The 15,487-nt window shown below is 35.6% G+C and overlaps 1 protein-coding gene across 1 annotated transcript in view; it reads right to left on the reverse strand.

Moving 5' to 3' along the window:
• Window positions 1-2,430: 2,430 nt before the first annotated feature.
• The window catches only part of LOC306857146 (major facilitator superfamily domain-containing protein 4A-like), a 14,539-nt gene continuing 1,482 nt past the window's right edge, over window positions 2,431-15,487 (reverse strand). The window contains exons 2-10 of the mRNA XM_079396884.1: window positions 13,191-13,389; window positions 11,226-11,462; window positions 8,894-9,059; window positions 8,599-8,714; window positions 8,325-8,498; window positions 5,749-5,896; window positions 4,465-4,535; window positions 4,211-4,331; window positions 2,431-3,900 (exon numbers count right to left, since the gene is read on the reverse strand). Of these exons, the coding sequence (XP_079253010.1) occupies window positions 3,785-3,900; window positions 4,211-4,331; window positions 4,465-4,535; window positions 5,749-5,896; window positions 8,325-8,498; window positions 8,599-8,714; window positions 8,894-9,059; window positions 11,226-11,462; window positions 13,191-13,389 (1,348 nt within the window). The 3' untranslated portion in view covers window positions 2,431-3,784. The remainder of the gene's footprint in view (window positions 3,901-4,210; window positions 4,332-4,464; window positions 4,536-5,748; window positions 5,897-8,324; window positions 8,499-8,598; window positions 8,715-8,893; window positions 9,060-11,225; window positions 11,463-13,190; window positions 13,390-15,487) is intronic.

Here is a 15,487-nt window from a genome sequence, read left to right on the forward strand (position 1 = left end):
GTTCACAAAGCTCCGTGTTCATACCTAACATACATAACAAACTGATCGGAGTAGAAGAAACTGCTTTTTCACACTCATGCTAACGTGGTGCCTTCTGGTCCTGTTGTCTGTTGCCAGTAAAATGAAATTAGGCAACAGTTTTGCTAAATGTTTCTAAAGGCTATGTTTTGTCCTTTGCCGGCGAAAACAGCTACTAACTAAAAGTTCAACTATTTATAGGATTATTCTGTGTTAAAATATGACTTTTGACAGCATTTGTGAGCGCAGAAAATAATTTTGACTCAACTATTTGCCCTAAATTGTTGTAAAGTAAATGTTGTATTTAACCCAGAATATTCCATTAACATATCAAGAACATAGATAATAAGAGCTAGAATCTATATTCGGGTTAATATTTTCAGCCTGTATGCATAAATCAAGCATAGGGACATTTTATTCCATTTAATAGCTGCCCTTGTAGTACAAGAGTGCAACATTTATGTAGTTTTTTGTTCTATTTTTTACTGTTGTTCCAAACCTGCATGACAAAAATGAGATGTTTTGCAGAATGTCCTGACCATACACAAAAAAAAAATGTATATGTATGATTTGTGCTGCTTAATTTTTTTTCTGAAGCCATACAGTTGTTATGTGCAAAGAACATACTGAAATTTCAGACTTTTTCATATAACATGATAAATTAAATTTATGGTGCTTTTGTGATCTTTTTGGACCTATAAATCTTCTACTTTCACTGTATGGAGAAAGAGCAGCTCGGACATTCTGCAAAATAGCTTCTTTTGTGTTCCACGGAAGAAAGAAATTCATATCAGGTGGATTTTAAAATATTCCTTTAGGAAAATAAGTTCAAAAGTTTCATTGTACATACAGTAAGACGTGATGGGGTGTCTGTAGCATTGTGCTGTTGTTTTGTAGTATTTCTTTGACCTGTTTTCCGGAGGTACTGTATTGCGAAGCGTCTTCATTTGCATTCCTGCAGAATTCAGGCTGTGTTTGATTGCTCTTGCCTGTATCGTGAGCACTGCACATGCAATTGCCTTCTCATAGAGGGATATTGAGTTGCTTAATGCCTTTTACATTTGGAATAATGGATTTTGTGCAGTGTGCAATGTGACTTGTTTTTTAACCTGTTTCCATTATTTTTGTTAAATGCTCTCTTACCCACTTAGATTTTTTTTTGTTTGTTGTTGCTGTTTGGGGGGAAAATGCAGCTTTGGCTGCATTTATTTTTACTTCATTAAATATTAATTTGTTTAGTTTCTGTGAGAATTCTCATTTCTCCTTGTAATGGATAAAATTGGTTTGTTATATATGTTTAGCTGTTGCAAAGATGTTTTGTTTCTTCTGTTTGTTTGAGTTTGAGAACATTTAGTTATTGTCGCCATACTGAACATCTGTCTAAAGTCTAAAGCACTTAAAATAGTCTCTTTTCCCCTCTCTCCTCGTTTTTTTTCTCTTTACTGGTACTTTGTATTTTTTAGAATCTGTTGTAAAGCTGATCTCATCTTACTAGTGGCTCCACCACCCCAAACACTCAAATTTAGGTTTTGAATCAACATTTGTAAACTATGCATTTAAACTTTTTGCTGCACAGAGATTTTGTAATTAATTTGAAGACTTTCTGGCATGAATAAAATGTATTTTATGATTGCACTATCGATAAGAATATTTTATCTTTAAAGAGATTCTTACTCCAAAAAGTCAAAAAGCTCTATTTTAGAAAAATGGCACTTTTTACGAATAGGGTATAAACTGGTGTTCCTTTTTTTTTTTGAGCAAGCAAATCACAGTCTTACAGGTTTGGAAGGCCATCTCTGTAAGACCTTCGTTCGTCTTCAGAACAATTTGAAGAAATTGTTATTTTTGTTTTCTTTGCGCACAAGAAGTTTTCTCGTAGCTTCATAACACTACGGTTGAATCACTGATGCCACTTGGACTATTTTAAGGATGTCCTTACTAACTTTCTGGGCCTTGAACACGTCAGTTGCTTTGCCGTCTATGCAGAAAGCTCTCGGATTTCATCAAAAATATCTTAATTTGTGTTCCAAAGATGAACAAAGGTCTTATGGGTTTGGAACGACACGAGGGTGAATAATCAGTGAGAAAAATGTCATTTTGGGGTGAACTATTCCTTTAAAGAGAACTATTAAGAATGTTCAAATATTATATAATATGAAAAGTAACTGATATTCAATTAATCTATAGTAGATAATTTACCTACATTTGCCTGCAACCTGATTATCACATCCACAGCACGTCATTCCATTTAGTAAATTTGTACACATATTGGAATGGTTAAGAATATAGTTAACACTATGTATATATCAATTTCTTTTTATAATTTATTTGAAATATGTTTGCCATTTGAATACAAATCAACACTTGGCAAACTATCCCCCGCTGATTGAAAAATAATTATTTGCAACCGTTACCCATTATGGTATATTTTATTTGAATTTGATCACAAGAGCACCACAACAAATTACAAATCAAGTTTTTAATCCATATTCAGACATTTCCCAAATTCTGATGAAGTTTTTGGGAACTCCATATACAATAGACAATTTACTATCTTATGTATCATAACTTCTTCAATAACAACATAAGGTTAATATAAAGTTTTTTATCCTATTCTTGAAGAGTGCCAATGTTTCAGACACATCAGATTTTCTCATCCTCTAAATGTCGACGTTATAACTGCACTGTATTTAGAACAATATTTTGTTTCTCATGAGCAAGTTTGTATTTTGTGGGGGGAAAAAAGGGATGATGTAAAAAAAAAAAAAGTGTGATCAATTCTACTGTTATGGTACAATATTGACACCAAATGTTTTCAATATTTTTGTGCAAATGTATTTTCAGATCATCTCTCTCTCAGATGTTTACAAATTCTCTGTTTATTGGCATACCTGTTGTACTAATCTGTGGATGTTGGAAGGGAAGGAAGATTTCTATAAAAAACAAAAACAAATGTGTAACTCGTTTGCCTTGTGTGTCTTCATCAAATACAGCTGCAGAAAGCTGACCTCATTTATGCAGAGATTGTGTTAACGTTAGCAGGTCTGACACCTGCGTGAACCAGAAAAAACGAAAAATTTTACCCAGGCCAAGAGAAATACGCTGACACAGATACCTCCTACAATCAGGATCGCCCACCTGAGCGCCGAGGTCACTGGTTTAGAGGAACCGTCAGACCTGAGGCCGTACAACACAATACAAGGAAACTTTTCCAGGAAGACGGTAGGATGTCTTTTTTGACCTTTTAATCTCCTAATGTCTCCAAATGTGTTATGAGCACATTGGCTTTGGCAGAGAATTAATTGGCTACTGATCTGTGAATAAGACTGATCATCAGTAGGGTTTGAGCCCAGTCCAATTCAGATTCTTAGAGTTGCTTTCAAAGAAATCATTGCAGCGCTTTTACATATTCAAAAAATAATGTATTTTTTTATGTCATTATTTTGGTCCAATGAAACCATAGATATTCAAGTGTTGATTAGTCAGTGTGTTTCTAACAATAAACACTAAACCAGCTTTTCTCTAGAAAAGTTATTGCACATATCCAGTGACATTGCTGCCGTTGAGAATTGTTACATTTGGGCACAAGATCATTTCGTCAAAAATATTTTAATACAAAAATAAATAAATCATTTACATTTTTTAGCTCTGTCGATTGTCAATGATTTGCATGCTCATCCAAGGATATGTTTGGTCCTCGATGTCCCTGAGTCAACGACACATTGTCCCTTTGCTCCTGTCATATTTTCATCCATCTTCTCCACTGTTACGGATCGATGGATGCTTTCTGCTCTGACGTGTCCCATGAGTTCAGCACGGCAGCGGAACAGGTCTTGATCCCATCTTCCTCAAGTCTTTCGGTAGAGGAGACACTAGGGAAAGCTGTACGAAAAAACGAAGATATGTTAGAAAGTGACCTCTGCATTTTGCAAATGCATAATAAGCGTTATTTCATAAGCCATACAGTTTAAGCTAACAGGACAAGACTACTTTTATTCAACTGCCTGTAGAAGAGTATGGCTTTAGCAATGCCAAGGTCATAGGCTCCATTCCCAATAAACACACAAATGTATACGGTGAACTCGATGCAAGTTGCTTTGAATAAAATCATCTACCAAACACATTAGAAAAAGGCCATTTTCAGTTTGATCCCGATTATGGGCAACGACGGAAATTCAGAGACTCGACGCACCTTCTGTGAAGTTTTTGTGACTTTGCTGGACGAAGAACAGCAGGACGAAGAAAGTGAATCCCAGGCAGCCGAAGATCATTCCGCACAACAGGAAACTGAAGCTACCTTGATTGTTCATCACCTGAGGGAGGAAAGAGACTCAAATCAAGAGTTACAAGAATAGCTCAACTGGTAGACCATGACGGCACTAGCAATGCAAAGGTCATGGGTTCAATCCCCAGGAGCCAAGATGTAAATATTTAAGTCAGACTTACCGAACCCACGAGCACCTGAAGTAACATCTCGCCCATCCCTGCGCTGGTCACCATGACTGTGGTGGCACAACCTGAAGAAGAAACAAAACACAATCAACTCAGATTTTTCTTTTCTTTTTTTTTTTTTTAAATCTAGATAAGTTTAAAAATGCTATTATAAAGAAAAATTGAAATGGTTTCTCAAAATGATGTTGCAGCAACGTTCAAACTGCCATTGAAATCTGATGACAACTGAACTTAAGTTAAATAACGCTAACTCAGGGTTTCAAGATTTGGGGGGATAAAAAAAAAAATTTTTTTACAGTACAACTAATTACAATACTCTTTTCAAAAATTAAACCATGAGGGTTATATTAGTTAAATAAAAAATAATATTTATTTATTTATATTAATAATATTTAAATAATTATTATATATATTAAAATAAATTCTATAGAAAAAACAAACTCTATAAAAAAAATATATAATAAAAATGACAAATGCACTCAAGATAACTAAAACTTAAATATTAAATATTAAAATGAAAACAAAATACAAAAATAAAAACTAATTCAAAATATTAATACAATAGTATTTTAATGATACTAAAATAACACTGGAACTGCTTGCATGCATTTAATTAAATCACAACCTTTGTTATTTGATAATTGCATAAGCCATACTGCAATTCTGAGTTTATTCTGCTTAATCGCCACACTAACTCGCACCGTATTTTTAATGCAGGTCCATTTAACACACTGTCAATATCTCTATCACACAAACTGAGTGGCACTTTTAGTCAGGACTTCCCTTGCAACAGCGATGGGATTCCTCCCATTCATATTTATTAAAATTGTCCAGGATTCATATGCATTTCAATACATCTGTTACAGCTGAATCCAGTCAGTTAAATTCCAGCCCAGACCTGCTCTAATGATAGGGATATTTTTAATGATAATGACATTTTTTAATCGCTCTACCCTAACAACCCCCATATCTGCGGCATACAGAGGGCGCTCGGTAATTAGCCATTTATTTTGAAATAATTCCTCCCAAAGGGTTTGACCGCTGGGTTTAAAAAAGGATCGTCTCCACCGTAAGACGCAAGACCTTCCCAGAAAGTCAAAGGCCAACGGCGGAAAGAATTAAACGGGGCGGCTCCTGTTGCCTTTGGCTCAGCAGTAAACCTTGAATAAATACTGAACTGCGAAACCACCAATGGCTACTGTCAAATCAATGAAAGCCGTGGAAGTAAAAGGCGATTTAACAATGCTGGAGACAGCGGCGGTCCATCTGTCGCAATACCTTTGTACTCCAGGACGTCTTCAGTGAATGCGAGCGTGCAGGGGAAGATACTGCTTATAAATAGGCCGAGACAGCAGGTGCCGATGAAGAGGAACACACGGCTGTTGGAGAAGATCAGCAGCAGAAGTAGTGTGACTATCACACCCACCTACGAGAGAAAAGAATGGAGAGGATTTGCATTTGGACACGCACCATCAACAAAGGCTTTGTTATTTGAGGTGAACAACCCCTGCTTTATCTGTGTGAGGAACGGAAATTAGGAGGCCTGCTGTCATAAACTTTTGGCGCAAATAAAAGCGTGAAATGAGAAAGGAGCCTTAAGTCACACTAGCTAAACAAATGTCCTGTCTGGCGAATGGACAGGGCAGAGCAGGATGCAGAACAAGCATGTTTGTTCCTGTCCAAAGTTTCCCTTGGTGCATCGTGGGTGACAATAGCGTAAACCTTTTTTATAGTCCATCTGACTCAACAGCAGGCTGTCAGGAGAGAGTTTGTAATAGACTGACAACGTGGTTGCTGTTGTTTAGAGGGTGTTCATAAAGGCTAGGCACATCGTATACTAAATCCTAAACCTAAAACACATAAAGGTATATTATATTATATTGTATATAAAACCACTTGACGTAGACAAAAAAAATGTAGACAATATAGGCACGAAAATGGACATTTGTACAAATAAATAAAATAATAATAATAATAAAAAGCAAAATTATATATATATATATATATATATATATATATATATATATATATATATAACTATAATATATAACTAGCAGGATTTATTCCTCCATAAATGTGAATTCTTTAGTTACTAATACCTTCAGTTTTAGTTATTATATTATGTTATAGCCAGAAACCTTATGATTGACGATCAGCTGACTATCTCAGACCACATTGCTAAAACGGTCCTGCAGATTTGCTTTATTCAACATCAAGAAAATCAGGCCCTTTCTTTCAGAACATGCTCAAACCTTAACAATTAATCCGGAACGCGGCGGCTACCAATTGATAGTTTTCACGTGACGTCACACCCTTGTAGGAATGCCCACCTGAACCATATTATGTATATTTTGTACAGGCAAGCAGATGAAGCCAGAATATAATTGTAATATGCAAAGTTTCATGTTAAATAGGTTTCCCATAGAAAACCATAAAACACTGAACTGTTAAGCGGATTGCGTTCATATTCCGGCCTCATCTGCTTGCCTATGTAAACTATGCATCATTAACATAGAGAATATTACTGTTTTAAATATAAGTGTTTTTACAACATTTTGTCGCACTGTTTAATGATTCAGATATTGCCGCGGGTGCTTAATATGGATTACAAATGGCCAAAACTTGCATTTTGTTCTCATACCTTTGTTTTATTCTTTTGAGAGGTGATCTAAGTATCTGCGGCTGTGAAACAGATGAAAAATTGACAGGCTTGTCCTGCAGTTCTATGGATGTTTTGCCCTCCAGGTCTTCGAGCCGGTCACGTGACTGAAAGCTATGAATAGCTGCTCGCATAAATTTTAAGTAATTGGTTTTTGCCTACAAAACCACCACGGGCTCTGAACCCCTTTACCTAAATTCACTACTTCAGACTTATGTGCCCTCTAGAAGCTTGCGTTCTGCAAGTCGGCGTCGCTTTATTGTGCCATCCCAAAGAGGCACAAAATCACTTTCACAGACTTTTAAATGACCTGCCCAACTCAATCCGAGTCCTTAGCCATCTCCAAGAATCGGCTAAAAACACATCTCCTCCATCTTTACTTGACCCTAAGATAACACTAGCTTGCTCTATTCTTTTTCTGTTCTATCTGTTTTCTTTTTTTTTGAAAAAAACTTGCTACGTGTACTGCGTTAAGCTAACTGATACTTGTTATAACACTTGCATATCATTGTTGATTTTGATTGCTTCCATTGTCCTCCTTTGTAAGTTGCTTTGGATAAAAGTGTCTGCTAAATGACTAAATGTGTATTACATTATATTATATACTACCAGTTAAAAGTTTGGAATAATATTTTAAAATGTAAATTCTCCCAATGATGGCAAAGTTAAATTTTCAGAAGCATGTTGAAGACGGTTTTCTTCTGCTTAATATTTTTGGTAGAAATCATGATACGCTTTAAAGTATGATTTAAAAAATATATTAATACTTTTATTCAGCAAAGACCCATTAAAATGATCATAAAAGACAGTAAAGTAATTTATAATTCTGAAAATCCTAAAAAAAACATGGTTTCCACAAAAAAAAAAAAAAAAACATGATAAAAAGCATTATTAATAACTCAGCACCAATAATAAATGATAATAGCTGAGCGGCAAATCGGCACATCAGAATGATTTCTGAAGGATCATGTAATGCTGAAAACCAGAGCAACGATGCTGAAAATTCAGCTTTGCATCGCAGGAATAAATTACATTTGAAAAAACTTTCTAATAGAAAATCGTTCTTTAAAACTGCAATAATATATCACAATATTATTGTTTTTACTGTATTTTTGCACACTCTCTTGTTACCTTGTACACTTTTTTGGAATCATTTCCACCAAACTGGCTTCAAAAGCAACCCAAAGATACTGACCTGACTAACGATGAGCAACCGCACAGGCTTAAAGCGGTAAGACAGAGGAATGGCGGATAGTCGGCCGACAGTGATCGCCGCCCAGAAGACACACATCAAGTATCCGGCGGTCTTGTGAGGTAGATTCATAGGGGGCGCCACTGCGTAGGTGTACACAAAGCCTGTGTATGAGCCCTGAGGAGTGTGAGATTAAATAATACATGAGTTCAAGTAATTAAGCAAATACTCTTCAGTTACAGAGCTGAAGCGGCTGTGAAGTGCTAATCCTGCTTACCACTATGCCATCAGAAAAGAAGAGCACCAGACCCCCGAGGATATGGATCCCAAAGAAAGACAGCGGAAAGCTGTGCGCGTTGCCAAGGAGACAGCAGCCGAACAAGTCTTTGTGGCCTGAGGAGACACAAGAGCAGGAAGATTCCAGAAACCTCCTTTCTGGCTTTTATGCACATCTGACCGTATGTTATTTCTGACATGTGCTTCAACACTAAATGTGAACGTGGTCTGATCCCACATGGTAATTATTTAATCAATGTCAGTGGTGCAGAAGTGCTGGCGGGGTGGGATCTTACTTCTGGAAGTCTCTTTCTGATGTCCAGTGTCTTCTGACAGACCAGTGGTTCCCCAGGTTTTCATCGCTAGCACGTCTCCATCTAGTAAACGCCGACTGGGGTCTGATCCGCACGTGAACAGCCGCTCCCGATACATCAGGATTAATATGCCGATTGGTACAGGAAGCTACATGCAGAGAAGATTTATGCATGTAAAAATACAATTGATGTAAAGGAATCTTTCTTTTGAACAGATTCAGTTGAACCAGTTTGAAAAGGATTCCTAAAGGAATAGTTCACCTAAAAATGAAAATTCTCTCATTAATTACTCACCCCCATGTCATTCGTAAGACCTTCGTTCGTCTTTGGAACACAAATTGAGATATTTTTTGATCAAATCAGTCATGTTACTCGCGGAAAACGTGCGGCAAAGACTGACACGGAAGAGAAGAAATTGTTGAATAAAGTCGTTTTTTTCTTGTTTGCGCACAAAAAGTATTCTCGTAGCTTCATAAATTTAAGATTGAACCACTGATGTCACATGGACTATTTGAACAATGTTCTTACTAGCTTTCTAGACCTTGAATGTGTCAGTTGTGTTGCTGTCTATGCAGCGTCAGAAAGCTCTCGGATTTCATCAAAAATATCTTAATTTGTGTTCCAAAGTTGAAAAAAGGTCTTAGGAGTTTGGAACGATACGAGGGTGAATAATTAATGACAAAATCGCATTTTTGGGTGAACTATCCCTTTAAAACTCTATTGTAAAGAAGACTCGAAGGCAACTGTTTAATCTCAGACAGCAGTTAAATTAGCTAGTGTAAATGTAATTGACTACACAAATAAAAATGCCAAATTAAACTTCAGATCAGTTTCAAACATTCCATTACAACGAATCTGTTCTCAGCAACAGTTTAGGAATCGTTTGCATCATTGCTGAGATGCATTTATGTCTGGAATTAAAAAAAAAAAAGTGTTGCTTTTTATTAGTTTCGGTGTTATTCGATGAACATAATACAACCAAATATCATTCATGTTTATTCAGTACTAGAATGTTTCAGCATTTCAATTCTTGCAGCATTATTATAATGTATGGACAATACCAATTATTATTATTATTATTTTTTGTATGTATTAGAGTTGTGGGGTCTGTAAGATTTTTTGTATTTTTGAAAAATGTCTCTTCTGCTCACCAGGGCTGTATTTATTTGATCAAGCATATACTAAAACAGTAATATTGTGAATTATTATTACCATTTAAGACAACTGTTTCCTATTTGAATATATTGTAAAATGTAGTTTATTCCTGTGATCAGAGCTGAATTTTCAGCATCGTTACTCCAGTCATCATCAGTGTCACATGATCCTTCAGAAATCATTCTAATATGCTGATTCGCTGCTCAAGAAACATTTCTGATTATTATCAATACTGAAAACAGTTGTGCTGCGTTATATTTTTCTGTGAATTGTGACTCTTTTCAGGTTTCTTTGAATAGAACGTTCAAAAAAGACAGCATTTATTTGAAATACAATTTTTAAAAAATTATTAATTTATCAAAAAAACTGACCTACTGATTATATGTATGTGCGATGTAACACTTCACTCAACTCACGATACGATTCACGATACTGATTTCACAATATGATTTTCTCACGATTCTTTTAACATAATGAGATTTAAGACAAATTCTAAATGAAAAGTTGTTCTTTTTATTTCTGACAAAATGCTGCAAATTTCTGTTTAAATTGAAAAATCAAAAAACAAACAAACCCCAAATCAAATGAATAAATAACATATATAAATGAAATATCTTCTGTGCGATTCCCATTTAAAATTAGAGACAACAAAATTAATTTTTATCACGATACAAAGCATTTTTCATTTTCATTTTCATTTAAATTGTATTATTTTGTAATTTAAAGCAAAAACGTAATGGTCTGACTTTAGCTTTGTGAAACTATACAACGTAAAACATCTGAATGAAACAAAAACAGCAGACGCCTGAATGAGAACGCAGGTGGCACTTATGGATCAGCGACAATATAGTGTTCCCGTTGTAAACAAAGCAGCGCTGTGATTATAAATACTACTATATTATTCATTATGTTTGCTACACTGATCAGTGGTCGGTGTGTAACTCTATTTCTCCACTCTATTATAGCCAGTGTGTAAACAGAACTGTTAGATGGAGTGCAGTTGCCAAGGAGACAATCTTGATTCATTTCTTTTATTCAAATACCCTCCCAGCTGCCCTTCCTTCGAGCATTTAGTATGCACACTAACTAGCAGTCCAGCTTGTGTTCTGATGGAACGCCACTCTTAAACTCGTATAACTTGATACAAAAAAACTCTTACACTGATGATAGCCATGATCCAGAAGGCGTAGGAAACGTTGGTCACCACCTCTCCGTCGGTGTGGAGGTGGACACTGGACACGTTGTGCACATGTCTGCCTGCGAGCTTGTTCCTCAGATGCCTTAATGGTGTTGCATTGGTGCTGCTGTTCCCAATCACACAGCTGGTCTCTGACAGGAAGGGGTCAGCGATGAGGGGACTCACTAAAGCGCCGAGACCCACAAAGAAGTGAAGGGCCTAGAAGAGATCAGAGACAACCCAGTCGAGAAGGAGAATCAGCAATGATAAAACACAGTTCTGATTGGATACTTGTTTAAAACTGAAACGATGGTCACTTTGTATCAGACCAATGGCAATATGCCAAGTTTACAATGGCAAGATGTTGCTTCCAAATTAATTTTGTTACTAACAATTCTTTTTTTTCAGTTTTCATTTTATTTTTAGTATTTTTAAGTACTTTTGTTATTTTTAATTTTGTATTATTATATTTATTTATTTTTTTACTTATTTCTAGTTAAAACTTAAACTTAAGTTAACAATACTCTTAAAACAACACTAACTAAAACTGGAGTTCTCATATTGATCTTTTTTAAACAGAATAAACCACTCAAGACATGCACTGTAGTGATTTTTACCTCCTGCCATGTTTTAATATGATTTTAAGCCGAATCCATGTGTTAAAAGAGATCGATTATGTTTGATTACACGGAGTAAATCTGTAACTCACGCAAGTATTGTACACGTTTTTCTAATCATTGTTTTATATGATATGATTGCAATGTAACAGCAGAAATTCAATGTTTCACAACATTGTAATCCAACTTTAACTGACGGAGCAAATATTAGCAGTCTGATGAATTCCTCCTTTAGAAACACGCTCAATTATGCTGTTGCTCTAAGAAATATTTAAGCAAACCACACCAGTCTTGCTTTCTTACTCACTGTTAAACATTTCAACTATTTTGTATACCAAGGGTGTATCTGCTTTTACATGGAACAGTTTTTAAAATGACACTGAAACTGGTTCTGGAAATGCTGACTCAAAATATAGCTTATTTTTAAATATTAAGGCATTTTGTATTCTGTATGTGTGAGGGATGAATGCTGATGAGAAAAACACATCAGCTCACATTTAACCCACCATATCAATCATCTCCTTAAATATAAATGTAAATTGCAAAATTTAACACCCACAATCCTTCACTACAAAGTTTAATTTCTGAGAAGACCCCTTGGGTGAGCTTCCCTCCTCTCCAAAATATGTCTAAACACTGGCAATGATGAGTTCAAGTGTAAAATCTGTTTAAAGTCATCACGAATTGCCATATAATGAGATTTACTTAATGAGCATTTCTGAGTGAAAAACTATTCAATGAGAAAAAACAGTGTAGCTTGGTACATGGTAATATAAAAAATACATATAAAAACTATATAATATTAACTTTTAATTATTACATTTAAAATATTACAGATTTCTATTTCAAATAAATGCTGTTTTTTTATTACTTTCTACTCAAAGAACCCTAAAAAAATGTATCACAGTTTGCACTAAAATATTAAACAGCACTAATATTAAAAATGATTCTTGGATGGCAAATCAGCATATAAAAATGATTCTGAAGGATCATGTGAGACTGAAAATTCAGCTTTTTAAAATTACATTTTTAAATATATTTAAATGGTAAACAATGCAGCCTGGCCTGAGTGAGCATAAAGACCTAGCTTTTGAACTGTAGTGTACATATAGTTCATAAGAACTCCTTTGTGTTCAAGAGAAAAGTCAAATGGGTTTTGAGGGTGGATAGATGACAATAGAACTTTTTGTTCAAAGAAACTTATTTGTATACTTTGCGTGTAAAGGCTTCATACATGTGAATCAGACAAACACTGTAATCATGCAAGGTAAAAGATACTTTTCGTTTTTTGTTTTTTGCATTTTTTGGAAGTTGCTGGCTAGATACTGACCTGCAGGAAAACTGTGGAGTCTTTCTGGTAGATCTTGACAAGTTGTAGGTTAGAGATGGTGTCAATGATGCCCATGGCGAGACCAGATACCGCCAAGGCAAAGGCCAACAGGAGCAACTTATGGCATAGTGGGATGACGGCAAAAACCACAGAGATGGTGAAGCTGGACACAGCCAGTGCTGACAAAGAACTCACAAGCCTAAGAGAAACAAATGAGATATTGTGCATCAAATAAAAATAAAAACAAACATTAACGTAATAGTACTAGTAGTCAGGTTTGGTTCAGAATAAGTTGCCAAAATACAGTGCATTCTCTAGGGGTAAAACTTTTTATTGTAGTAAAAAGTGACTGAGCACATTTAGTAGTATGTTATATAGAAATAAAAAATGTAAACAGATCTCACTTGAAACATCTTCAGGTGAGTCTTGAGAAAAAGTTGTTCTGTGTGGCATCTCTGTAATGCTGCCCAATTTCATTTCCAGACATCTCTGACTTTATTTTCACCATGGCCCATTTAATTTCTGTTTGCATGACTTATCAAATGCTGCTTCTAACAGGTGATACCAGTGGATATGTGACACTTGCTTGCTTTATACCAGTTTTCTACCATTCACGTGCTATCGGAAATGTCCCACTAAAGTTTGTCGTGCTTAAGTGCTTTATTGTCAATCAAGGAGGATGCCAGGTTCATTCTCATCTATTTCTTGAGGAAGTCTTGTGATAAAGCTGAAATGTAATGAAGACATTCAACTAGTGTCCAATGGATTTTGTATAAAATGTAGCCTAGCATCTCATTTGTTGACAACCATATAAACATTACATTGTATACCATGCTCTCATTATCTTGCTAACAATTCTGACATTTCAGTCACATAAATGCTGTTTTAACTGAGTAAAATATATAGAATATGCATCAAATGATTATTTATATACATGACTGTAATGCAACAGAAAGCAGTGTGGATGTTGTGGAAAAAAACTAAAAGTTTCCCTGTCATAAATATGACTTAAGAAGCCATTCAGGTCCAATTTCCGTGTAGGAAACTCGTGCTTACGATAATTCTGATAGCACGTGAAGGCAGCATTAAGATGCATGCCACAAACTGTAAAATCAATAGAGCAGAACAGACAGAGGTAAACACAGAGAATGCTGTGTGCTTAAATATAGTCAGGACTTGTAAAACAGAGATAAAGATCTTTTACAAGAGAACCATTCTCAAATCCACAGAGATAAACAAAGTAATATGATTATCTGTAATGGGGGAAACAAAAAGAAAGGGAATAGTGTAACACCGAGAGCACAAGTTTCCAAATAAAAGCAATTAAAAGCGCCTGAGGGTAAAACACGACTAAAGCACAAGAGAGCCATGCTGGCTATAGTATCCACATAGTTTTACTTGTTTTTCAGTCAATAATTCCATGGTATAGTCTTAGAACTGTGGGGTGACTACAAAACAAACTGTAAACTAATGTAAAGTAATTATATTTGCTTATAGCCATAAAAATCACTCAGTTCTTCCTTGAATGTTGCTTTAAAGGAGCAGATGTTGTTCCTAACCTTTTTGAACCCACTTACAAAAATTCACTTCACAAAAGTGAATTTCTTGATCATATCTTTATCTGTCAGGCACAACAATAGCAGGGCAGAGTATGTTTTTATGGCTCGCATCCCAAATAACTGAGACAGCACGACTTTAATGAGCGCATGACCACTACTGGGATTTCCAGAGAGTTCACGGATGGGTTAGAAACCGATCAAAAGATCCTAAAGAATTAGAGGCTACCAAAAACAGGTTACTGTCATGCAGGATGCATTTAAAATGCTTTATCTCATGAGGAAGTGTAAGATCCATGACTGGGAGTGGAAAAAAACAACAACAACAAAACTTCTGTCGTCACGAGACTAATTTATGGCTGGAATACACTACGCGATTTCCCCCCAATTTACAGTCTGGAGAAGTTGACGCTAGTTGCCAAACATCAGAGCCAGTCTGCAGATTTGAGTTGACAGATTTCATAGAAAATCGCATAGATTTTTCAGCTTCAGACTATGATTCCATTCGGTCGGAGTTTGTTGTGATCGGAAATACTTTAACGTCTGGGAGTGTGTGATCCTCAGTCGTTTAGTGTATGATGGCCAGTTTTCGTCTGTGACTGTTTACTGTAAAATCTGAAAAGTCGTGTAGTGTATTTCAGCCTTTACTCTTTCGAATAACTTTTAAGCACAACTGTCACAGAAAAATTGGATTTGAATAAGTCTAGAGAACGTAAAAAACTTTAATTGTTACTTTTGAAA

This window comes from Barbus barbus, assembly GCF_936440315.1.
Source record: "Barbus barbus genome assembly, chromosome: 37".
Lineage (NCBI taxonomy): Eukaryota > Metazoa > Chordata > Actinopteri > Cypriniformes > Cyprinidae > Barbus > Barbus barbus.